General features: G+C 40.2%; 1 protein-coding gene across 5 annotated transcripts in view; it reads right to left on the reverse strand.

The window, feature by feature from the left end:
• Spidr (scaffold protein involved in DNA repair) overlaps positions 1 to 26,777 on the reverse strand; it is a 242,950-nt gene that overhangs the window by 70,757 nt on the left and 145,416 nt on the right. For all 5 annotated transcript variants that reach the window (XM_048452445.3, XM_048452444.3, XM_048452443.3 and 2 more), the window contains exons 9-10: positions 26,401 to 26,587; positions 24,254 to 24,504 (exon numbers count right to left, since the gene is read on the reverse strand). In XM_048452445.3, coding sequence (XP_048308402.3) covers positions 24,254 to 24,504; positions 26,401 to 26,587 — 438 coding nt within the window. The remainder of the gene's footprint in view (positions 1 to 24,253; positions 24,505 to 26,400; positions 26,588 to 26,777) is intronic.

Here is a 26,777-nt window from a genome sequence, read left to right on the forward strand (position 1 = left end):
GCAAAGTGTGCCCTACAGTCTTTCACACACCAATACACATCCACTTCTGTCTACTCACACCACAACCATCAGTCTGTTTTGAAAGTCACGAGTTGTAGACCACCTCTAATTCTAATTAAATAATACGATGTTCACTTCTGTCTTTACCATTTGGAACTCACAGCTCAAATCCAATATGCTAAACAACTAAAATGAAGTGTATCTTCTCAGTGCTTTCCAATTCATTTCTCTCCCGAATTCCTTATGCTATTTAGTAGACCAGCACCATCTTGTTAGCCGAGCCTTAGAGGTCTTTCATACTCTTCCTTTCCTCTGCCTCTAATCATTCACAGATTATTGCATTTTCTAACTGCTACAGGTATGTACTAACTATTTATTTATCAGTTTGTCCTCATAAAGGAATTAAAGCATTTTCCTCCTCTATTTGCAATTATAACACTTTCTCCTATGTTCCAAAAGTTCTAATAGTTCCAAAAGTTCTATTTTTGGAATAAAATCCAAAGGTCTTTCCATACTGCTTCAGTCTTCATGATCAAATCTCAATGGTACTCATTCTATACACCAGCATGCTTGTCATTCTATAAAATAACTAATCACAGCTCCACCCTTCAGCCTCCCAAACCTGTTCTCTCCTACCATGATCTTCCCATACACTTGCATGACTTACTTGTTCATCTTGTTTATTATTTCGTTCTTTTTCTTCAGTGGGACCGTGTGCTTGGTTTGCAAGTAAAAAAAAAAGTAGCCCTCATTTTCATTATTCCCCTTTTAAAAACCTATCTGTCTGCTGCAAATCATCCTCAAAATAAGGTAAATTTCAGCAGTACATATTTTATCTTTTTAAAAAAATCTTATTTATAGTTGTCTTCCTTCTCTTAGAAATAGAGCTTGATACATAGTAGGCACACGATAAATATTTGCGGAATGAAAGTCTTAGCATGGGTTTCTTATTATACTCCACAGAGATGAATTCTATATAACTGTGAACACCATAATCAACTCAACAATTCCCTATACAGATATTTAGGGTACTTCTACTTCCCCATGCTACAACAGACACTGCTACCATGAAGAGGAATATAGTTTCCATGATCTAAAGAGGAAATCCCTTTCATTTAAAACTAACTTTAATAAGTGTCTTCCATTGGTTTCTGCTTTTAAGACCTTGATGGTACTTATCATATGGTGTCCAGGGAGATAACATCTTTCCTGGACACAATGCCTGGCCTTCATAGCCTGACCTGCTCTGCAAGGTCATAGCCAGTCTGGTATCTGCAACTCAAGGTCTCTTGGACACTTCCTTCTTACAAATAAATTCCTAACTACAAGTTTGGCTCCCACTATTCAATTTAGTACTTAAAGCTATCTTTATATCGCCCTCTCCTACAACTACGTAAGAACTATGCAAATGTATGCCTAAAATGGACATTGAATGGCTCTATTTCCTTCTACTTCCCCAGTAGCATCCTAATCCAGGTCATTGGCCTGACAAATCTGGAAGATCTGGCCTGTTTTCTGGTCCCAGTCTTGCACTTGTACATTCCGTTTGGTCTATAGTACCCAGAACAATCACTTCAACACACAAATCGGATACCATCTGTTGCATACTGAAACCCCCGAAGATGTCTCATCAAATATAGAACAAAAGCATAAATTCCTGTCCTGCCTCCACTGCATGTCCCTCTGCCCTGGCTTTCTAGAACTACCATGTCCCTGAACATAAGCCAGGATAAACTCCTTGAACACGACATAGATGTTTATATCCATAGTTGTCAAGCTCTATGGCTGGGATGAGTGCCTTCTGGAGTTTCTCAGGGCTGCTACGCCTTCTACTTAGGCCCCAGCTAAAAGGCTTCTTAAACTTTCCTAACTGCTCATTTCCAGATAACTGTAGCTCCCTTCATATATTACTGACATGACAGTGTTACTTCACAGAGAAACAGTAAATGTTCTATAAAAATCCAACATTTACCCTGACCAGACATCTTCTGAGTGCTTTCTGGGGATTGTCTCATTAGCATACATCATGTACATTGAACAGACAGCAAAGTAGGGCCAAAAATAGTTTTTCCAAATTCACATAAACACATACAATCTCATATTGCTGCTCCACTGGAAAGAAAACTCGAGAGTATGCCTTACCTCTTGTTCTTTACTCTATACACTTAACCCTACAACATAATCTACGTAAGTTTTAAAATGCCCCATAAGTACTTAAAAAACAAAAGGTAACATGGCCACCCCCATTATCCTGGGAATATTCTCTCCCTGAAAACCCCTTGTGTGATAGTGGTACAGCATTGACACTCTAAGGAAAGAGAGCTGTCTTCATCTTCCATTTGGGTTTATCCTATTTAGGTGTTTGATTCAAACCTTCTTGCTGGGTGTGATATTTAACTTGTGATCTTTGTGGGTTTTCCTCACTGGTTATTCTCACAGGACTGGCTTAACAGCTGTGCATCTAAGCACAATTGTGAGGTACAATCATTGCTATAAAACACTAGTCAACCAACTTTATGTTCCAACTGTTATGGATGGTGTCGACAGGGTCCACAAACAGAACAACACACTCCAAACCTTTGTCAACACAGTGCTTAGAATTTAAATTCTGTCACTAAACATGAAGAATGCCCTCAAAGGAAGTTTATATAGTTGAACAGAACATGGGGACACACACACACACACACACACACACACACACACACACACACACACACAAAACCATATTGACTGGAAAGGATATGTCATTGTATAAGGTCGTAATGGTACACAGACAAACTTTAACTGCCCTGGTATACGAATGAATAGGTTTCTAATAGAACAATATCATACATATTAGACCTCATATAATTCCAAGTTTTCCAATAAAAATGCTTTCTGTTGTACAATATAAACAGAAACTATTTTATGAATAAAGGGGTCTCTGCTTTTTTTAGAACATAAAGTTCACAGTAATAGAACTATGGAACAGAATAATATAGAACAGAAACAGAATTTTGTACCTATAAATCATTCAAATGTTAGTATTTTCTATGAAAGCAAGTAGTTATGGGCTACAGGTTGAATTTAGTAAAAATACTATGTATGTATGTGTCCCATGTATGTGCCTGGTGGCTGCAGAGGTCAAAAGGTGTCAGGTTCCCTGGAACTGGAGTTAGGGATGGTTGTGAACCATACGTGGATTCTGGAACTTTAGCCTGGGTGCTCTGCAAGAGCAACAAGGATTCCTGTGGTCTGACATCCAATGGAGTCAGGCATTGGTTCGAGAGGTGGGGTTCACATTCAGCTGGTAGGGAAGGATAATGAAGTTCCCTGGTGGACGTGGGAGAAGGGAAAGAGAGGTCTCAGGAAGAAGAGGCGGGGCACTTGGGGGGAGGGGAGAGGACTGTGGCAGTGTGTTACAGTCATTTGCAGTCATCTCAGGGTTTATCCTTAATATTTATCCCCTAGATAAACTTTAAAAACAATAAAAAAATCCCAATATTCAACCACTAAGCTATCTCTCCAAGAAATAAAGCTCTTCTAAAATATTGAGATAGGATCTTTCCATACAACCTTGGCTGGCCTGGAACTTCCTATGTACACCAAGATGGCCCTGGATTTACAGAAGCTTTGCCTGCCTCTGCCTCCAGAATTCTGGGATTAAAGATGTGTGCCAACACTCACAGCCTACACTCAATTTAAAAAGAGAAGCATCCTATCATTGTGTATGTGTAGTTAAGATTTTTAGACCTTTATAAACCAATACAGTAGTCTATGTGTAAGGTGATGGTTGCAAAGGCTGACACCAGAATAAATTAAAAATTTTAGATTAAGTTTACAGGATTGCATATGCTACAGTCCTTATATATGACTAAAGGATCCATTCTAAGACCTTTATACGTTTTCAAATTTGAAAAAATATTAGTATTTGCACAAGTTCTGCCTTTGCACCAAATTGCTTTATTTATTTACTTGAGTAGATTTATTAAAGAACAGTGACAAAGAACCAAAGAGAGTGGGAGGAGCTACAAGGGAAGAATACTACAAACTGGATTTTAGTGAAAATTTTCCATATGCTAGAACAATTCAAAACTTTTTCAGCCTTTGCTGAAGTACTGTCTTTTATTAATGACGTTAAAAATAGGTTTTCTGATGTTCATAGGTGTTATTGGGGACCCTGGAAATGTCGTTAAGATGGTAGTGAGCCACCATGTGGGGTCTAGCAAGTGAACTCTAGACTCTAGAACTCTAGACTCATCCTTTAGATGAGTCAGTGATCTTAAGCACTGAATCACATCTAGCTCACGTGACATTTCTTGAATAAAAACTAACACAACAGAAGCCATGGCTCATAGCAGGCCCCACAGAACACAGCCTTTACCCTAGTAAGTCACTGTTGCTAACCTACCATGTCTCTTGAAAGAAATTAGAGCTATGAGTGGAGACTGCTCCTGTTGGGTCCATGCCAGGACTGAAGCTCAGAATAGATCTGTGGTACAGTCAGTACCATCTCCTTAAGTACTGGCTCTGTTTTCTACCCAGCTTACTGGATTACATTTCTGCTCATTACTGACTTGTCTCCCTGGTTCTTAGGTGAACTGAGCTGGGCAAAAGTGTCACACTCAGGGCTTGTGGACTTAGGGGTGGCCAAGTTGTCAATCTTAGTTTGATTTATCCTCTCCTGAGGCTTATTCTCACTTCATTAGAGGGTGTGGTGGTTTGAATGGAAATGGCCCACATATACTCTTATAAAATGTTTGAATACTTGGTCCCAAGTTGGTCGAACTGTTTGTTAAGGATTAGGGCATGTGGCCTTGTTGGAGATTTGTCACTGGAGGTGGGCTTTGAGGTTTCATAAGATCATGCTAAACCAGGTGCTGGTGGTGCATGCCTTTAATCACAGTCCTTGAGTGGCAGAGGCAGGCAGATCTCTACACGATCTAGACCAGTCTGATCTACAGAGTGAGTTCCAGGACAACTGAACTACACAGAAAAACCCTGTCTTGGAAAAACAAAAACGAACAAAAAAGCAGCTCCTGCCATTCTAGTTATTTCTTTCTCTGCCATCTACCTTAGGATCAGGATGTAAGCTGCTGCTCCAGCACCATGTCTGCTTGCCTACTGCCGTGTTTCCCATGGTGATGGCCATGAGTCACTCTCTGAAACTGTAAGCAAGCCCCCAATTAAATGTCACTGTTTAATAAACTACCATGCTCATGGTGTTTTGTCATGATAATAGGAAAGTAGCTAAGAGAGAGTAAATGCCCAACAGTAGCCTTTAATCACATGTGACATTCCTTTGCACTTTTACTTAACAAGTTTCAAGAACTAGTAACCCTTGGCACTATTACCTTTTATTCTTCTTTTAAACTTAACTAATTATTATTTGTATATGTGTTATGTATGTTTTGTACAGAGCACTGTGGAAGACAAAACTCAATTTATGGAGTCAGTTTTCAACTTGACATGGGTACATGGGGTCAAACTCAGGTCAGCAGTCTTGGGGTTGTTCAGTTTGAATGGCAAGTACCATTCTGAGCCATTTTACTGGTCCTGCTTTTTTTTTTTTTAAAACAATTCCACTGTTAGTACATATATATTTCAATGGTTGCACTCTTTAGATATGTCCCAACAAGTAAAACTGTTAAATTGAATTTTGCTTCAAAAAAGCAGAAATAAATTTATGACTAATCTTACAAAAAAACCATTTAAGTATTAAAAACAAACCATGTATTAGAACACCAAGTAGCATACAACACAATAAAACTGATTAGCTTTGTTATTAATGGTTACAACATCTGAAAAATATTTAGAATGCACGACTACCACTTGGATTTAATTAAGTTTCCCTTTAAGTCTTAGTTTAAATCACAGAACAAAAATTCAGGCTTAATACTATTAAGGAATATATAGAGACTTTAAGATTTTGAATTCCTTAATAAAGTAGAACTCTAAACAAAAGACATTCCATTGATAATACTGAATTAATGAAATTTTAGCTTGTGCAGATTTGCTGATCTCCTCTACTTCTTTCAAAATGTTTACTTCTCTTTCCAACAAGTTCTTTCCAATTCTTTTGGCAGATATGAAAGAGTTCTGTCACTTTCTATGGGACTTCCAACACTCCAGAAGCTGGATAACAACACTGCTACCTGGAGTTCCCTTGTTAGCGGAGAACTACCCAGTCCCACATCTGCTTTTAAAAGAACCACTCAGAGGCTTAACATTAATTATAAATGTTTGGCTGATGGCTCAGGCTTATTACTAGTGAACTTTTAAATGTAAATTAACTCATATCACTTATCTATGTCTTGCCACATGGCCACGGTGTTATGTCATTTTCCACATGTCTTGTTTCCTTGGTGGCTGTCTAGTGTTTCCTAGAGTCTGCCCTTCTTTTGCTGTATCTCTGCTTAGATTTCCCACCTAGATCTATCCTACTTTGTCATTGGCCAAAGCAGCTTTATTCATCAACCAATGAGAACAACACACATTCACAGCATAGGAAAGGTTATCCCACAGCATTCCTTGGTGACTTAGAGACCATCAACCAGAAGCATAGGCCAAGCTGCTTCTCTGACAAACCTAACAGAGCAAAGTCCAGGGGCAGATAAATTAGGCATTCAGTTTGTGAATTCAACTTGTGGCCCACAATGAGTGGTTCTAGAGACAGAAGCAATAACAACAGTGCCAGTTCCCTGCAGTCAGTTATGGCTCTGGCCACAGAGAAGACAGCTCAGACAGTGGCTAACTAATTGGTATTGTTTCTCTAAAACATTTTCTCAATGATTCTCTGACCCACTTGAATCTTTTTAAGCTTCAGGGAGGTAACTTTATTATTACCAAACTGACACATTCGTAATGTCATCACTTACTGAGAAGTAAAGTTGCAGAGTAAAGAAACTCTGCATGCTCTCCTCAGGACATCACAACAAATATATTTAAAGGGCAAATGCAGAATGATGAACTGATAATGTAATGGGACATGCGTGTCTATATATTATCTTTTTACTATGACACATATTTTATTAGACTGTGGAGCATTTGTAAAACTGGGGAGCATTTTATTTATGGCTCTTTTATATACACATTGCAATCATATCTGATACAAAGAATATCTTTAGTGAGGATTGGGAGATGGCTTCGTGGTTAGATTTCTTGCTATACAAGAGTGAGGACTTGAAGTTAGATCCCTAGCACTCATGTAAAAGGCCCAGTGTGGCAGTATGTGTCTGTAATGCCAGTGCTGGAGTTAGAAGGGACAACTTGTGCCTAGATTTATCTCAACTTGACACAAGCTAGAGTCATTTTGAAAGAGGGATCCTCAAATGAGAAAGACTGGTCTGTGACAAAGCCTGTGGTGAGTTTTCTTGATTGATGACTGATATGGGAGGATCCAGCTCATTGTGGGTGGTGCTACAATGGTGGTCCCAGGTGATACAAGAAAGCAGGCTGAGCAAGGAACAAGGAACAAGCCAGTAAACAGTGTTGCTCCACAACCTCTGCATCAGCCCCTGCCTCCAGTTCCTGCACTGAGATCCCTCAATGATGGACTGTAAGCTGTAAAATGAAATAAATCCTTTCATCACCAAGTTGCTTTGGGTCAGTGTTTTATCATGGCAATAGAAACCTAAGACACAGGGAGATCCTGGATACTTTCTGGTCATCCAGTCTATCAAATTTATGGGAAATCTGATGCCGTCTTCTGGCTTCCATGGACACAGTGAGCACACCCACATGTAGACACACATATACATATTTTTTTTTCTACATCTACAGCATGGAAGAGAACATGCTGCTTCTTTTCCAGGCCTGTTCTTCCATTAGAAAGAACACGGGGTCTTGCTGAGTTGTCCAGAGAGCTCAAGGAAATAAGAGGTAACAACAAAACACTCATTATCTCCTCATCACATCAAAATCTAAGATGACTGACTTTTGCCCCCAAATGTTTAATACTCATCGAGAAATAACATGTTAATAGCAATCAATGTTAATTCACAAGTTCTGGTTATAGATACCTATTTTGACAGCTAGGTTCTTTCCAGGTAAAAGCTGACAGATATTTTACTGCTCATGAGATAAAAGAAAATAATAGTTGTATTTAAAAATTATCTATAATAGTGTTGGTTCCCACTAGAGTGAATGATTGAGAATAACTTTTTAAATAAGTTATTGGGAACTGAATCTACAGCTAAGCAAGTGCTACACTAGTGAGTTATATTCCCAGTCCCGAGAATAATTTTTTATACTGTAAATGTGAAATAACTTGGGTACCACTTTCACTGATGCTAACTGCCTCTTGACTTTTGGGCTTTAATGTTCAGAGTCAGAAAAACCAGGCTCCATGTTCCATCTTAGCCTGAGATGGGTCTTCAGCCTCAGAACCCATTTAGGTGAATTCCCCTGACGATAGTGAATCTCAAATTCACTCCTCAGGTGGTCTTTCTAAAACTGCTGTGTAGAATGCCCTCAGAAAGCCTGGTATGTCTTGGAATTTTGAGTGCTCATGACTTCTTCCAAAAACTAACATATAAATGAAAAAGAATATAAAGCTCCTCAAAGCACTTAGATGTTCTAGTTTCTCAACCAAGTTCCTCCCTTCCTTCTGAATAGTCAAAAATGTTGAACAAAACAAAACATTTACCTATATTCTGTGGACAAAGTGCTTCATGATTTCAACCTAAAGTAAATATAACATATGAACTAGTCATACCGGAAAGAGACTCAGAACAGATTTACTATTTTTGCAAAGATTGAAAATATTTAGGCCTGATAACTTGAAGTGAATCCTTGGAATCTGCATGGTGGAATGAGATAAGCAACTCTTACATGTGTTCGCCGACCACCACACAAGCATCCGGGCACATGCATGCCTCCTCCCAAGCAAATAAATAAAAGTAACAGTTTACAGTATATACTATAAATACTGAAGAATCAGGCTGCCAGTTCTGGGGTCACATTATTCTATGCACAACCTGAGCCATGAACACAAACAGCACACAAATGAAATGTTGAATAATCATACTTGTATTCTGAGTTCTGCCAGATCTAGCCCCTGCCTGGGTACCATGTGTTAGCTCTCAAATTTTAGGAAGCTAAACTCTGCCCTTTGTTAGAAAAAGGTGAGATGAATCAGTAGTGTAAATCACAATATAGGATACATCATTATTATAACAAACAATTTTCGTGTTATGTAATAATAATGTTGCAAGAAGTATTTCCTGGCCTCACCTCCATTTCTCTAAAAATAGTCAAAACCAGAAGGCTTAACTCATGTGTTCCATTTGGGTGCTGGGAGGGGGCATGTGTGTACAGACTTCTCTTTCACATCTGTGACTCCTGCAAAATATCTGGCAGTACATTCAGTTCTGTGTCTTAAAACTCACAGGGCCAATTCTAAAATAATGTTATAAATGCTCATGGTTATCACCACCTAACTAATCTAAAATGGTAGGTCCTTCAGCTTCCTCAGATTATCCCAGGGAAATGGCTAGATTTTAGATGCTGGTCTGCTTAGACAAAGTTTGTCAAGAAATTTAAATCTGAATTTTTGTATAAGTGATACCTGTGTGGCTTGAAACATATCTTTCATACACGAACTATATAACGATTAGGAGGTAAGATTCCTGAGGGCTGTAAAGAAAAGCTTCTTATTTCCACAATATGGATCTTCCTAAAACTCAAGAGCACAGAGAGTCTCCAGTCTTTCTTAAAAGAAAGTTTTCAGGTAGTCCCAGATCCAACCTCAGCTCTGTTAGCACATCCAGGACAGGACAGAACATGCTCATTTCATGGCAATCACACTGCCTCTGGGACCTCTGGGGTCAGACACAAACGTGGGTGTACTTCAGCCTCTTCACCATTGCCTTCTCCCTCTGAACCCCTCATTCCTTTCTCCCTAACTCTTCTCTTGGTGTGCCCAGGCTGCTGGCCACCTTCCTGTTCTACCAGTCTTTTCCTCCCAGTGATTCAGGACTTGTACTTTTCTGAATCAGGAAGCAGATTTGATTTACAGATCTTAAGAACTAGGAGCAAGAAAATGAGACCAGGCACACAGGCATGCTCAGGAAGGTAGGACCCAGGCTGTGATGCTGCTGAGGAAGAAGCTCATTTCCTCTTTTCTACAGTTAGCACATATTCCGGGGGTGGCAGCCAAGACAGATCATGGGTAACTAAGAGAAGCTACTATCCAGTGGACAATTTATATCTGCAGCAAAATGAACTTACTGGAGCACTTCACACATTTCTTCTACTACAAAGCAGTGTGAAAATTCTATCGATCTTACTGAGAAAACTGAAGTTGAAAGCAACAAGTAACTCAGTGTCACGTGCTTGTGTCAAGATCCAAGATGGCATTAGAATTTAGCATCTGATTACAAATCCCGTGTCTTCCCACTGACTGCTACGCTCCTCTCAGAGTTTACATTAGTTCCTATGTCCACTATACACGTTTACGCTCCTTACAGCTCTCTTTGCAGTGCTCTGTGTTCACTGTCCTTCCTTCCAGTAGTGAGCAGTACACATGGAGGACACTGTCATGAAAGCAAAGGGATAAAGGCGGGGAAGGGAGATCCCAGTGCTGGGGAAACAATGACAGATAACAACATTATGTATACAGAAGGAATAGAGCCCATTTCTTTGTATGCTGGTCAAAAAATGTAGGGGTAAAATAACTAAATAAAGTCTGATATAAAAGTGTTCATTTTTGTCTTGGTTCAAACCTTGAGGTGTGTGTGACCTGACCTGGTAGTGGTCTGGTGCTGAGGGTTGATCCCAAGGCACTATGCATGGTGGTACATGGTGCTGCCCAATCAAGCTATATACCTTAGCCTGAGTAATTTTGTGATTCACCATATCTGAGAGGCAAGATGTTCTGGGAAAGCCTAATAGAAGTATTTCACATAATGTAGCAGGGACTAGATGATCTGAAATTAATACATGAGTAACTAGTATGGCGTTTTTACTAACATACTTACTATATGTTAATATATAATATACCACTGTAGTTTCACTTTTTTCTGCAGGCAGTTAAAAAAAGTCTATATTTACACCTCTGATTATTGTTTCTATGTACAATTTGTAAGGTCAGAGCTTACCTACAACGGAGGCTGAAAATTCCCTCTCCTTATTGCCAGTACAAAGGAAAATACTGATATCAAGACATCTCCGTCCTTAGACAGACCAGAAGTTGGCAAACCACATTTTGTGGAAAGCAGTTCTCCCTAATACCCCTTTGAAGTAAACTTTTAGCAGCGCACAGCAGAGAGCATCTACTTATGTATTATTTCTATGGCTGCTTTAGATGTGATGGCAATAAAGAAAAGGGACGGCTTACCAAGTTCAAATACTGTGTTTGCCTATGTTATATATGAAAAAATAAAGTCAAGACATACTACGGTCCAGTCAATTCATCTTTCTGCCTCATTAACTTCAAACTATTTCTGTAGGATGGTAATTGTGATAGCTGAGGCCCCACTCCCACCCTAACACATGCATTACTAAGTTATACTGTTCATGAATGGGAATAAAAACACAACGAAAGCCAAAATTTCCCTCAAGGGACTGAAGGGTCTGTATCCCTTCACATTCTGGCCGCCATTCTCAAAGAGAGAATGCCAGCCCTTCTATTCTCACAAATTACCTAATAAGCACTTTTCAAAGGCCTAAGCTCTCTGTGAATAATGAGACTGATTTACAAAATAGGTGAACCCTACAGATTCTTTGCCTCTTAAGAATATTGACTAAACTGCCCACCCTTCTTGTACTTACAGTACCGGCATTGACAATGAACTCGGGAACCTGGGAGTTGGGGATGGAATTGTGTCCTTGAGAGTTGTGTGCAGCCTTCACTAAGGTGGGTGTTCAGGGGAACGTTTCTTTTCTAGAGGGGCTTGCCACCTGGACTCCCACATTGAATCCCTGCAGGAAGGAGATGCTTGGATCCATTCATGGAAGAGTGGCAGAGTGCTTTATATATATAAAAGCTCTGAGCTACTAATGAGAGTTTCTTACCCATAAAAAGAATATTGTCTAAATTGGCTCATCCTTTAATCTCTAAACAAGTCATACAAAAAAACTAATAAACTTTATTTAAAATGTTTTCCACCCTTCATGGGAGAGCTGGCCCTAATATCTATGGCAAAGACAAAGGCAAGTTGGCCTTGTCCCGTGTGTGTGATGTGTGTGTGTGTGTGTGTGTGTGTGTGTAGGGACAGTTCCTGGTGGAGGTCTGGGCTTACCAACCCAGCTCCACCCAAGCCCACATTCAGCTTTGGGTTGTCTCACCCCATCATCTACCCCATCTCTGACTGCTGGAGTGCATGAAAGGATTGGTTCCGTGCAACAGCAGGGTGTCTGAGAGGAGTCTGGTGAGGGTCCAGTACTGATGGTGTAGCAGAAGCCAGAGGCTTTGAACCAGGCTGATTCATCACAAAGAGCATTTACAAGTAAAGCTGCTTGGTAAAAGGATCCACTACATGACACGCCACAGCTCCCAAAGCCACTACAACAATGGACAAGATGGAGGAGTGGAGGGAAGTGGTCTTTTTTTTTTAATTTTATATTTATTTTGTTTTAGAAGGGAGGCTACAGGGGTAGAGGGTGGACACAGAAGGACTGGGTACATGATGTGAAATTCCCAAAGAATCAATAAAAAAATAAATAAAAAAGGGTTTTCACTTCTCATTTTCACTTGTTACATAGAAATAAAAATACACACATTTTAAATGAACTGTATTAATGTATCAAAAAATTATTCATAAAGCTAATTTTTGTCTTCAGGCAGTTTACCCAGGAAAGGTCACAGCAATATGCATGATTCTGTCTAACTTAGCTAGAAATAGTTGGTAAATTATTCTCTATTCCCCAAATGTGATTCCTAGCTGTGTTTGGAACAAAAATGACTTTCTCCACCTGATTAAAACCCTGAAAGGAGAAAAGTCCTTGGCAGCCAGGATCTAGCTCTGCCTGAACACATCGTCCAACGGTGACTGGTTTAATAGGAAGTGATCTATATTGTGGAGTCTTTTGTTTGTTTTTGCAGTGTGCAGTGGAATAGCATCCAGGGAGTATTAACCAGGACATTCTCAATCACAGCATTTGCCTACAAGTGACTTTATATAAACACCACAGTGGTATCATGAGTAATAAAACCGGTTTCCGTCAGCAGCCCTTTATCATGCGTAAGAGACCTGCACACTAACAGGCAGTCCCGCCCCTGTTAACCAGCTACAGCTGGTTCATTGTTATAAAAAGAACTAATGAAAACACAAATGCTAACTTCTCAACTTCTCCCACGTCAAGGCTGCACGAAGAAAGCCCTTTCCAAAGGCTCTCAGTGAATGAACTGGCTGGGCCTGGCTCCCTGAAGTTGTTTACTGAACAGTATGTGCAAGGAATCTGCCAAGCGCTAGTGGTTGGGGGTGGGAGCTTGACATGCTCTAGTAATACACAAGTCATTTTTTTCCTCTGAAGATCTTGAGTTTAGTTCAGTAACAAACAGGAGACAGAAAAATTTCAAAGGCAAAAGGAGAGTGCCCTCAGACATCTATTTTCTGTCTTCCCTTCCTTCCTCTCTCCTCTCTTCTCCTTTCTTTTGAGAAAGGGTCTCATCTGTCCCAGGCTGGCCTCAAGCTTGCTGCATAGTGAAGGATGATCCAGAACGGCTGTTCTTTCTGTCCCTATCTCCTGACTGATGGGATTACAGACATGTACTCCAGTGGTTTTGTTCGTGTGTGTGTGTGTGTGTGTGTGTGTGACATACAATATACAAGTGTGTACAGGTAAGTAGGTATGCTCCACTGCCATTCTTCAGGACGCCCCTTGGTTGTTTACACAGTCTCTTGCTGAGGCATGCGGCTCTGCTGCACAGGCTAGACCGGCTGACTATGTAAGGAACCCTGAGGGTTTTCTGTCTTCATCTCCCCCCAGTATTGGTAATTCATGGACAACTGACCCAGGAGTTTTCCGTGGTTGCTGATGACTGAGCTTAGATTGATGCCCATGCTTGCAGAGCAAGCACTTTACCAAATCACCTAGCTCCCAGGTTCTTTGATTAAAAGAAAAAAAAAGTTATGTACATGGGTGTTTTGCCTGAATGTATGTCTGGGTATGTGTGTGCCTGGTGCCCACAGAGGCCAGAAGAGGGCATCAGATCTCACAGAACTGGAGCTACAGATTGTGAGAAGCCAGGTGGGTCTTAGAAATTGAACCCGGATCCTCTGGAAGAGCAACCAGGGCCCTTAACCTCCAAATCATCTCTGCAGCCCAGGCATATTTTTTAACACAGGGCGTAGGTTTTATAGCACAGGTTGGCTTCAAAAATTTGATTCTCCTGCTTCAGACTCCAGTGCTGGGACTGCAGGCATGTGCCACAATATGGGGAGAGTCGTTTCCTAAACTTATAGTACCCTTAAGTCTGAGTTCAGACAATGCCTTAGCACTTATTCTAAATTCTTTGTATGGTTTTTATTGCTTTGAGATAGGCACTAGCTATGTAGCCCAGACTGGCCTTGACCTTTTGATGTTCTCAAGAGCTAACTAAGACTGAAAGTATGCCACCATACTTTATTCTAAATACTTAAGGCAAATACTTTTTTTTATCGACTTACATTCCAAAAGAAAGCATTCTGAGAAGCAGTCACTATCTTTACATGGTAAAAGAAGTCCTGGCTTTTAGTATGCATGGGACTGTAGGAACTGTCTACCAGTTTTTCATGTTACTTGTGAACTGCTGTGTGCTATGAGGATGCCCTACCCTGCTATGGGCCACAATGTTTGTTGACAGAAAAAACAGGTATTCATAAAATTTTTCTATTTCATTTTGTGTTAGATGACCACTGAGCAAGATCAAGATTAAAATAAAGAGAGTGTGGATTATTTCATTATCATGGAATTTAATCTTGCCTTTTGTAATGGTTTAGATTAAATGGCACTGGTCCCCAAGGGGCAGCTGGGTCCTATGAGGAGCTGAGGTGGGTGAGAGACAGAGACAGACAGGCACACCATGCAAAGAGAGGGTTTGGGTATAGTTTCTTCAGTAGGTTATGGAAGGAAAGGGAAGGGGTGGGGGAGGCCTCAGCCACCTCTGAGGAAGAGAGATGAGAGCCAGGGCAGAGAGTACAGGCTGGAAGAGGACGATCCCCTTACTTTGGCAGAAGGGGGAAGTGGGCAGGACTTGTCTCTTAAAGGGACAGGGCAAGTCAGTAGCAAGTCATAACACCTTTTTAATATATTTGAAATATGAACTTAAAGTTTACAGAGGTGTGCTGGCATTTTTTCACCTTTCTGGATTGGTGGTATTATTCGGTGAGCTGTACAAGTTCTTCTCTCAGCACCGAAGGGCTAATGTTCAATGCCTGAGGCACTGGCAGTGCAGAAGCTGACTGGTGGTGACTCATCCCTCTGTCCAGGACTCTAACCAGACTTCTGTTCTCTGGCCACCCTCCCACCAGGGGTCCTGTTTTACATCCATCTTATAAGTACAGTGAGGGAGCAGAAGGGCCCAGCACTGATAGAGACAAGTGGTCAGTGGTCAGCATCAGCCTTCCTCTGCCTCGTTCTGGCTCATTTTCTATACCAGTCCTCTGAAGGCCTTCTCTCACGTAGCCAAGAGACACAGCAACTAAATGAATTTCCACTGGAACGGATAAATTTCTGACTTTAAGCAGAAATGTTTCACATCCCCTCCCCAGCCTGTCTTCCCAACACCAATTTTCAAGTTACTCATCGCCGCTCGTAGGTCAGTTTCACCATTATTCATGGAACTAAAATCACTATCAAATATCAAAATTTCCCTGAAGAAGCCTCTTGTTACTAATTTCATTTCTGGTACTATAACATTCCTTGACGAAAAACAACTTGGGGGGAAAAGTGTTCATTTATCTCACAATTCCAAATTGCAATCCATCATGACAGAAGTCTAGTTAGCAGGGCCTTAAAACAGCTTGTCACACCCACGGTGATGAGCACAGCAGAGTGAACGCACGCGGCACATCCACAGTCAAGAGCAGAGCAGTGAGTGCACACAAGCCTCCTCTTCAGCTCACACAGTCCAGGACTCAAGCCCACAGCACAGTGCTGTTGACAGGTATAGACAAGTCCTCCACTAAACTTTTCTAAGGTGGCTCTACACTGTGTCAAGATGACAACTAAAAGTGACCATCACACTTCATTCCTCATGATGCTCAAATGGCAGGACATGTACCTCTTCCTCATACTCAGATTCTCATGTTTCCTGTCTTACAGGCAAAACACTGCTTCATTATATCTACTGTACTCAGTACTTTGTAAGATAAATTCTAAAGCCCTCTGCAATACAATTGCAATCTTCTTTCTAGTTTTATTTTATAAGGACACTTGAAATTTCAGAACTAAAATATGACCACACTGGATATTCATTGTAGATCTGAAAACACGACATTTGTCAAATTAAAAGAGGCCCTACCATTTATCCAGACTGTATACCAAACAGAATCGAGAAACCTGAACCACAGGTATGTACACATAGAAAAGGTACAGCCTTTTCCTTACTGAGATGCTCAGTGCCAGCATGGGAAGACAGAACCAATCGAGTGAGAAAACACGCCTTAAAACAGACCTTACAAAGCAATGAAGCTCCAAATCTGTAATTTATGGAAAGTGTCCACAGTAGTTGGGAAGTACACTAGTCCTTGTAAGGACCAGGGAGCAGGAGGGGAATTCAAAACAATTATCAATAGGTCCAAGTCTCCCTTTGGGTGATGAAATTGTTCAGGGAGTAGACAGTGGCAGTCACACAACTTTATGAACACAGTAAAAACCATCGAATTCTGTCTTTTAAAATAATTCAAGCTGGGTGTGGTGGCACCTACCTATGCAGTCTCTGCTCAGGATTAGGAGGATCAGGAGTTCAAAATTAGCCTTGACTGCATAGGAAGAGCAACGTGGGACCCTGTCTAAATCAGCAAGCAAGAATATAAACAAATAAACACTGGCTAAATTAGCTACAGTAGAAATCTGTCTTGTCCTCAAAACCTTGCTGCCCGCTCTGCTGGAACTTTCCACCTTGCATTCCGGTAGAATGCATACATGTGTGTATAACACCTTTCTGTCTTTCTAAAAAGATACAGGCTGCTTTTCAGTAAACAGCAGCAATCAATTCTCTGCTCAATCACCAGCATGGGTGGGTTCCTTCCTTCCTCCTTCCCTCCCTCCCTCCCTCCTTCTCAGTGTTCTCCTTCCTGCATATTCTCATTGTTCACCATTCAGACCTTAACCTCGGGGAAACCTAATGCAAGGTGAGGATTTCAAACTCAACACTGGCATCTCATATTGTATTCCTACCGACACCAAATGCCCTTTGTGTCAGACCTTGGCCCACGAATCTACAGTTATAGGCTGGTATAACAGTGACGAGCCAGTCTCCTCCATAGGCTCCTTGTGCACGCGTCACACCCCCAAGAGCAGAGCAGAGTGAATGCACGCTTGCCTCCTCTTCAGCTCACACAGTCCAGGACTCTGAGCTTCTTACCCTCTTAAGTCAGTGAAAGCAAATCAAGTATATTTACAGTTATATAAAAGAACAGATTCCAAGAAGTATGAATATTGGGAAAAGCTGTACAGAGTGGGGAGGCAATAGAGCTAAGGAAATAACAGAGAACCCTCCCCCACATGCAAAAAAAGAAAAGAAATACAAAGCTAATAACTTAAAAAGTGTTCAGTATCATTAGTCACTAAGAAACTGCAAGTTAAAATTTGTTTTACAATTCCGTCTATCTGTAGTCAGAATTGCTATCATCAAGCAAACAAATGAGGATTTAACCCTTTACAATTCTGTAAACCACCTTTCTGGGTTAAGTCACTTCTTTCCTTTCTCTTCTCCCAACTTGCTGCCATCTACAAATATGCAGCCAAATTTTAGACCTGTGGCCATGAACTCTCTTCAATCCATCCTCTTCGTTGGACCAAGCTCCAGACCTGTGCTTTGGGAGCTATGTTTCTGTTAAAGCAGCTTTCCCTGGCCTAGCTCAGGTTACCATCTACTGTTCTAATGGAGGGAGGTTATTGTATCAGACACAGAAAGAGAAACAAAATCAACATGAGTGGGCCAGACAGCCTTGCCCCACCAAAACCATGAGGCTTCTAATGAGAACTACCTAGATGGACCTCAGGGCAACCTTTAAAAGAACAAGCATAAACTTTACCAAAGAATTCTGTGAATTTAAGGAAGACACAAACACTTCACCAAATTCCAAGAGCAAATGTTTGAGTGATGTCCAAGAAATTACAAATATACAACTGAATGAAATAATGAAGAAAACTAAGGATTTGAAAAACTGATTTAATAAAGAAATATAAACACCAAAGGGAACAAAAAGCTGAAATAAAGATGGAATTGAAAAACCTCAATACCCCAATGAGAATACTCAGGGTAAAGCCTTACAAATATAATGATTCAAACAGAAGATAGACTATCATGACTCAAAGATATAGTAGAGGGCCAGACAAAATAAGCAAAGAAAATAAAAGAAATGTGAGACACCAAAAAAAGTCCAAATACTGGAATTATAAGCATAAAAGAGAAATCTCAGGTCAATGGCATAAACCAGATTTTCAACAAGATTATAGATGAAAACTTCCCCAAACTAAGAAAACACTCATACAGTTCTAAGTAGCACACAAATACCCAGACATGACCAGGAAAGAAACAGCCTACAAAATATCATAGTATCCAAAAGAAAAAAAATACTGAAAGCTGCAAGAGAAAAAACACAAGTTAAACAAAGGAAAACTCATTAGAATAATATCTGAATTCTCAACTAAAATGCTGAAAGTCTGAAGAGTCTGTAGCAACATACTTCAAGTTCTAGAAGACCATGACTGCCAAACTGGATTATTGTACCCAAAACTATTTGTCATAGGTGTGTGTGTGTGTGTGTGTGTGTGTGTGTGTGTGTGAGAGAGAGAGAGAGAGAGAGAGAGAGAGAGAGAGAGAGAGAGAGAGAGAGTGAGCACATAATCCCAACAACCTAAAAAAAAGTCATAACCAACAGAAAAATGCTAAGAATACAGAAAACAATACCCCAAATTCAAGAGAGGAATAAACATAGCCAAAAGGCTGTAGAAATAAAATAAATGAAGCTATAATTTAATAAAAAGCAAATCACAACTAAACCAGCAAAAAGTATTAAGATGACTGCAATACACATATACTTTTAACACTCTAAATATTAATGGCCTCAACTCTTCAATTAAAAAACACAGACTACTCTTCAACTGGACCTTGGGAGCTCAGTCTAGCACTCTGATGTGGGTCTCTGTCTCTATCTCCATCCATCGCCCACTGAAGGTTCTATGATAATATTCAAAATATTCATCAGTGTGGCTATGGGACAAGGACAGTTCAGGTACCCTCTCCTCTACTGCCCATGGACCTAGCTGGGAACATCCCTGTGGACACCTGGGAACCCCTCTAGAGCCAACCCTAAATGGCTCCCTTAATTAAGATATCTTCTTCCCTGCTCCCATATCTGCCCTTCCTCCATCTCAACCATCCCACTCCCCCAAGCTATTCCCAATCCTCCCCTTCTCCCTTCTCTCTCCCCCTCTCCCCTTCCCCCCCACCCTACCTCTTCCCCACCCCCATGAAGAACAAAAGGAGGGAGTAGATGAGCAAGGAAGTCAGGACAGCAAGGGGTGTGTCCACCCACTGAGACAGTGTGACTGATCTAATGGGAGCTCACCAAGGCCAGCTGGACTGGGACTGAATGAGCATGTGATCAAACCGGACTCTCTGAATGTGGCTGACAATGGGGGCTGACTGAGAAGCCAATGATAATGGCACTGGGATTTGATTCTACTGCATGTACTGGCTTTTGGGGATCCTAATCTGTTTGGATGCACACCTTCCTAGGCCTGGATGGAGAGGGGAGGGCCTTGGACTTCCCACAGGGCAGATTACCCTGCCCTCTCTTAGGACTGAAGGGGGAGGGGAGAGGGTGAGTGGGGGAGTGGGAGGGAAATGGGAGGAGGGGAAGAGATGGAAATTTTGAATGGTATTATTTATAGAGCAATAAAATAAATAAAAATTAAAAAATGTATTATATACTGCAAAGTACTGGAGGGACGAGATCATTTAGAATTATTAAAGTATTTCACACTAAAAAAAAAAGACACAGACTAGCTGAATAAATTAAGAAACAAAACCTATCTATAAGCAGATCTAAGCTTTAAAGATAGGCATCCATAAATAGAATAACAATATCTCTGTAAGACACAGCTAACAAAAAACTTAGTGCCAGAAAGGGAGGATCACAGACTATTTGCCATTGTCTGTCCTTGGCTATGGCCTAGAGTTCAAAGGTAAGACCCTGCTGCTGAATACATCACTTACTTGAGTTATAGGAGAAATGAAGCTAGTACTGGTCTGGAAGCTTCATTCCTACTGGCTAGCTGTCATAGTTTTGGAAGGTGCTATGCATGCTTCTGGAATAGAACAGTAATCAATCTTATCCAGCTCTGAACCCTGCAAACTACAACAGCCAGGCAAAATATGCCCACTGATGCAAAAGTGGTACAAATGTCAAGTGTGTAAAGAAATACTTTCTGATTAGATTTAGGTCTGGCTCACCAAATTGAATCCCACATCTACCACTCAAAGCGGTGCTAAGAACCTTTGGCAAGAGGTGCATAGGCCTGAGGAGTCAATCTACAATTACTTTATCCACAGATAGTGCATCAGTCAACCTTCATTAGAGAAGCTTCTTTTATAGAAGATGGGGATTAACACAGTGACCCCAGCTGGCTAAGGAACAGAAAATAAAAGCTTTCAGAGTATTCAGTCTTAAGTAGAAAATCTTTAACATATTCCTTCCCTACAGAGCTCAAGGATAACTGATGAAGAAATATGTTAAGTATGTCTCTAATGCAAGTATATTTATTAATATATAATTATATGCATGTAGAAACACATACTTACATGCAATATATGCAGAGAATTAGTATACTAATAATTAGTAAATTATAATTCCCTTTCTATATTTGTAAGATTCATAAACCACATAGTCTTATGATCACAACAAACAAATCTAAAAAATACTAATGATCAGAACTTCAAGTACTCAAGGCACCAACCAGTAGCACTGTCCTCAAATCCAAGACTAAGTACTCAAAAATTCATTTTCCTCCACAGTTTAACCAAGTATCACGGGATGAGGTCAGTCTCTTGCTGCCCTTAGGACAGCATTAATCTCGATACAGGTTGTTCCACCCTGCCATTGGGGACTTTATTCCAATCCATTTCTCATTCTGTTCTGTGTGTAGAACCTGCAGTGTGTAGTAAGAACCTCATGAACGCAAAGGAAATAATACTAGCTAGTCTCATTGTCTATAATCACACGTGGACTACACAGAGAGCTTATTCACCACAAGTCAGTAACTGAACGTTACTTTTTCAGTTTTGAGGTTTATGCTTGGTCTTCCAACAACTCTCCACAAATATATTCTCATTTCTCATGCCATGGCAAGATTCTAAAGTACAGATAATACAAAATATGAGCATCAGCATCAGTTAGACTTTCAAAGCTTTGCCTTTTTTCCCCTTCATTCAACAACAGGCACCAGTGAAGGCCACAGAGGATGGCTTTTGAGACGCACTCTGATTATGCCAGTGTCATGGTGACTCAGAGCTCGGTCTCTTTGTGCTAGCAGTGTGCTCAGTATCTGGCAGGAGAAGCTTCAGCAGGATGGTCCTAGTCACCACCTTATTTGTATGCCTTTCTTTAAAGAAAAACTAAAATACAAACAAAATTTGTATCCAATCTTGAACTGTCTTTGCTAATTTTATTTAAAATTCTAAAAGTGAAGTGCAAAGAATCTGTAAATCAAATGAATTGTTTTTCACTCTAGACCTCAACAGGATTTTTAAACATTTAGGATATTTTCAGAAAGAATGCATTCATTTGAGCATCAATTAGAGCCAACATGAAGCTCTCTCTATGCATTCCCACTGCAGTGAGAAGGCACCACCACAACAAGGAACTGTTCAGTCCTCACTGTTCAATGAGCAGCATGAATACTTTCAATCGGTAATCTGTTGCTTGGAGGGCAACTCAAAAGCACCAGGAAAATAACATTTAAAAATTGTGTCTGATGCTCTACCATAAACTCCTCAGTTAATGAGTTTTCTATAGTAATTTGAAAAAAACTAAACAAAAATCCCAGATAAAGCAGGAAGGGCCTAAATCTGAGGACATGCCTCCCATGCCCCTCTGAGCACAGTATTTTGGATCATGGGTGTGGCCTTTGCTGTTGAAGCCCTCACACAGCAGCCCTCACCTACAGGAGAAAGTCTGAGTTCAATCCCAGGCCCATCATGATGGCAAGAGAGCACTGACTCCCACAAATAGTCTCTGACTCCCCTTATACATGCAGTGGCATGCACACACACACACACACAGAAACACATTCACACACGTAAATGAATAATGGGATAAAAATTTAAATTCTAGTTTCTTAGTTACACTATCCACATTTCTAGTACACAATAATCACTGCTTTGGACAGTGAAGATACACAGTACTCCCATAACCACAGGACATCCCATTAGCATCATACACTCTGTTTCAAATAGCAGTCTCTTAGAGTCACAGAATGTCCAATTGCCATCATATACTCAGTTTTTAAAGAATTGATACGTAATATCTTAGGTATAGTAGCCACTTGCCATTGTCTTTCCAGCACTCTAGGAATATATCTTAAATCTGTACTGTTTTCTACAACATGAGCCACCAAAAGTAAAAGTAACAATTTCAGGTAGGGCAGAGCCTAACAGTAGCCCGACAGATACACTATGTCTTTTAATCTTGTCATCAGTCCATGGACATTTTTAGTAAGACTTCTCACATAAAGGAGACAAAATCCTTTGTTGTATATACTATATTGGGATGGCTATTCTTGTTGCCAACTTGACTGTATCTGGAATTAACTAAACCCCAAGCAGGTGGGTATACCTTTGAGGGATTTTTTTTCTAGAGCTGGTCTAGATTTTTTTTCTAGAGATGTGAGAATGGGTGAACAAGATCTGAGGACCTGACAGCATGAGAAATGGTCCCACTCCTTGCTGCAGGCTGCGTTGGGTTAGTCAGGCAGTGCTGAAGAGCTTGTCTGGGTAGTGACCATGAGAGAACGCTGGTAGACTGACGAACCCAGCTACCACCCAGGTCCAGAACCAGGACTATGAGTTGGTCCATCCCAACAGCCACCAAATCTATAAACTGTTGGAACATGAGAAGGAAACAAACCTACAGATACAAAAACTCCATGACATAGGACTCTGGTAAGAGCCCATTATTGATGGCACAGCAGAAACCAGAGACCCCAAGGCAACGAACACTTGCAAGTAAAGACGAATGGACAAACGAGTAAACTGTGTGACTCAACAGGCCACACTACAGTTTCGCCTATCTTTGTTTGTTGTTTGTTGCTTTGATTTTTCTTATAAATTTTGTTTTAATTTGGGGGGGAGGTTGCAAGGGCAGAGGATAGATGCAAGGGGACAGGGAGATAAGTGGGATCAGAATGTATGGTGTGAAATCAACAAAGAATAAATAAAGTTAAAAAAATTACCATGAATTACAACCACATGCACACTGTTATATATGGTCATTAAACTTGCAATGGCTTATCTTCATTGTCAACATGAGTGGATTTGGAGTACACAAGGCACATGATTCTGAGTATGTCTACAGGGGTGTTTCCAGACAGATATAACTAAAGAACAAAGATACTTCCTAGAAATGAAAAAAGATCATTTGACATCGAAGACCCACCTTTAATCCAGGCCACCTTGGCATCCTATATAAAGGACATGGAAGAAGGGAGTTTTGTTCTTTCCCTGCTTGTCCTCACTCTCTGGAAAGTTCATCCCTTCAGAGACATTAGATCCTACTTCTTCGGGATTCCAGCACACACTGAAGACCAGAAGAGACAACGATCCCCATAGACTACTGGATTATTTACTGGACTTTCCATTGGTAGACAGTTATTGTTTGATTAGCTAGACCACAGGGTGTAAGCTGCTCTAGTAAGTCCCATATTCATTCCATCAGTCCTGTTCCTCTAGAGAACCCTGAGCAATACACACAAGTACCAAATTTTCATGCAAAAAAAAATATATATATACAAAGCAGTCTTTGTATACAGTGAATTATACCCAGAATTCTTCTGAGCAGAATTTCATTTCTTGGGAACTCTGTTGTGGTTCCTTTTTCCTGTGTCTATGTTTGCTACTCACCATGTTCCCGGGGAACCTGCATGCCCCTCTGTGTGCCATTGTTGGCTCCTGGCACCGTCTCTGCTGCGAAGGGAATAAACTCTCTGCACTACTACTTGAACCCCGACTCCAGACAATGGGTCAGATCTTTGGCTTTCGACAATGTCCAGAAGAGAATTCCGCAGGGGAGCACCAACTGCAAGATGTTGTTCTATCTTGCCATGCCCGTGGGCCCAGCCTGTGCCAGTGGTAGCCAGGCCACTACATGCAACCTGTCCAAGACATACAAAAGGAGCAGTTTCAGTTTGGCTTACAGTGTCATGCTGTCCAAAAATAGTGACATCATGAGGTAACTGCCAAGGCACCAGCAGGGCATTAAAGAAACATACAGACAAACATGTAGCCCTGGCATCTAGCCTGCTGAAGAGTGGAGGTAGGTAAGGGCAGCACAGCGAAGTTTCTTCTACTAACAGTACCAAGTAGACGGTCCTATCATTAATTCTTCATGAGGATAGTTTTCCTTTTTGGTTTATTCAGAACAAATGAATACAGTTTAATTAAAAAGAGTCATTTTATTAGATGTTTGAATGTGTAATCTGTTAATTTAAGCAATTTGAATACTCATGTATTCTCACAACTATACAATAATATCAAAGATCATAAGCCAATGACACTTTTGAAATATTTGTTATCTTTTAGACTCTGTTCTTTACATATTACTATTTATTCTCACAGATAAAATTGAGGCACAGAAAAACGGCTTAATGTGACCTAGCATAAAGCAGATGTGGCAGGATATGAAACAAAGTACATGTTTCCAAGATACTATGTTATTTTTCTTTAGTCTCGGTGGTAACTGTATACATGTGTGCAGGCATCTTTGGAGAACTAAAGAGGGCACTGGATCTCCTACAGCTATAGTCAGTTACCTATGTAGATGCTGGGCACTGAACTTGGGTTCTCTGGAATAGCAGCACAGACTCTATCTATCTATCTATCTATCTATCTATCTATCTATCTATCTATCTATCTATCTATCTATCCAATCTGCCTGCCTGCCTGCCTACATATCTACCATTATTTTGTTTTATGAGACAAATTTTCTCTGTGTAACCCTGTGTCCTGAAACTAGCTCTGTAGACCAGACTGACCTCAAACTCAGAGACCTGCTTAGCTCTGCCTCCCAATTAATCTGCTAGGATTAAAGGTATGTACCACCACCAACTGGCAGCAAGAAGACTCTTAGTGCTAAGCCTTCTCTCCAGCCCTCTCAAAATCTGTATTCTTCACCAGTACGCTACATGGTTACTGTTCTCTAACAAAACATATATGAAGTGTTTCACATAGCATAAACTATCTAAAAGTATACTTTGACAAATTTAAATTTTATTATTTAATTTAATATACCTTGCCCCCATGTGTGTGTGCTTGTGTGTACTATATGGCATGTGTGTGGTGGTCATAGGCCCTCCTCAAATTATTCCTTTCAGATACTTCTTTTGATAGTCAATGGAAGATATTTTTTAAATGGTTTTAAACGGGGTGAAGCTTTACCTACTTTCCGATTTTCCCTCCTTCTTTCTTTTAATTTCAATATTGTATTCTGCGGTGATTCTGGTAAATTAGAGAATTTGATTCCAGTGTACTGAAAACAGATTCCCAGAGCTGAGTCTTCATGGACACATACCCTACCCACTACCAGTGAATTACTGTGAAATTTCAAATCCATTTTGAAATAGTTCAGAGTCCTTATCCCTAACTCCATTAAATCAATCTCTATCATATAACTTCTAACATAATTATACAGTTTTATCTCAATGGACATAGATACCAGGAAAACAGAGAACATAAGAAAGACTTAAAACTCTTAATTTTAAGATAAAAATAGAGAAAATACTTTACAATCCCTGAATGTGCTAACCATAACCCCAAAGAACTGAAAATTTGCATGTTGTAATAAATTGAAATACAGACTAAAGCTATGTAATGGAAAATTATAAAGAGACCATGACTAATGCTCCTTCAGTTTTCATATCTTCTGGCACAATAATGGTAACAGCACACACACTAGCACATATAGTTGGGAACAGAAGATGAATATCCTTACTTTGAAATACAGATATCAACTTCATTACAAGTATAAGAATTAGAAGTCAATGAGAATTTACCTGATTTCTGGATGAACTACTTGTTATATCCTCAATTCTAAACATCTGGGCCAACGTTATATTTCTTCTTGGGAGAGAGGTATCCTGACAGTATTCTTCACGTACTGTTTCTTTTCCAACAGCTTTCTGACAAAAATACGTATTCAGAATAATAGGACAACTTCCGTTTGGGATAAGAAGTTTCTGCCTAAAAAAGAAAAAGAAATTTATCAGTTTATCTGCAACTTGGATTCTCCTTATATTGTAAAACAAGGAATGCTGTGGTAAAAATCAAGACAGTATACGCTAAACTACAGCACTCCTAATGATGGGTGGCTAAGATCACTTAAGTCAGGGCACGGAGTGGCAGCTGCTCATGATACTAGATACATAAGACC

Source organism: Myodes glareolus, chromosome 2 (assembly GCF_982192425.1).
Source record: "Myodes glareolus chromosome 2, mMyoGla1.1, whole genome shotgun sequence".
NCBI classification, from domain to species: domain Eukaryota; kingdom Metazoa; phylum Chordata; class Mammalia; order Rodentia; family Cricetidae; genus Myodes; species Myodes glareolus.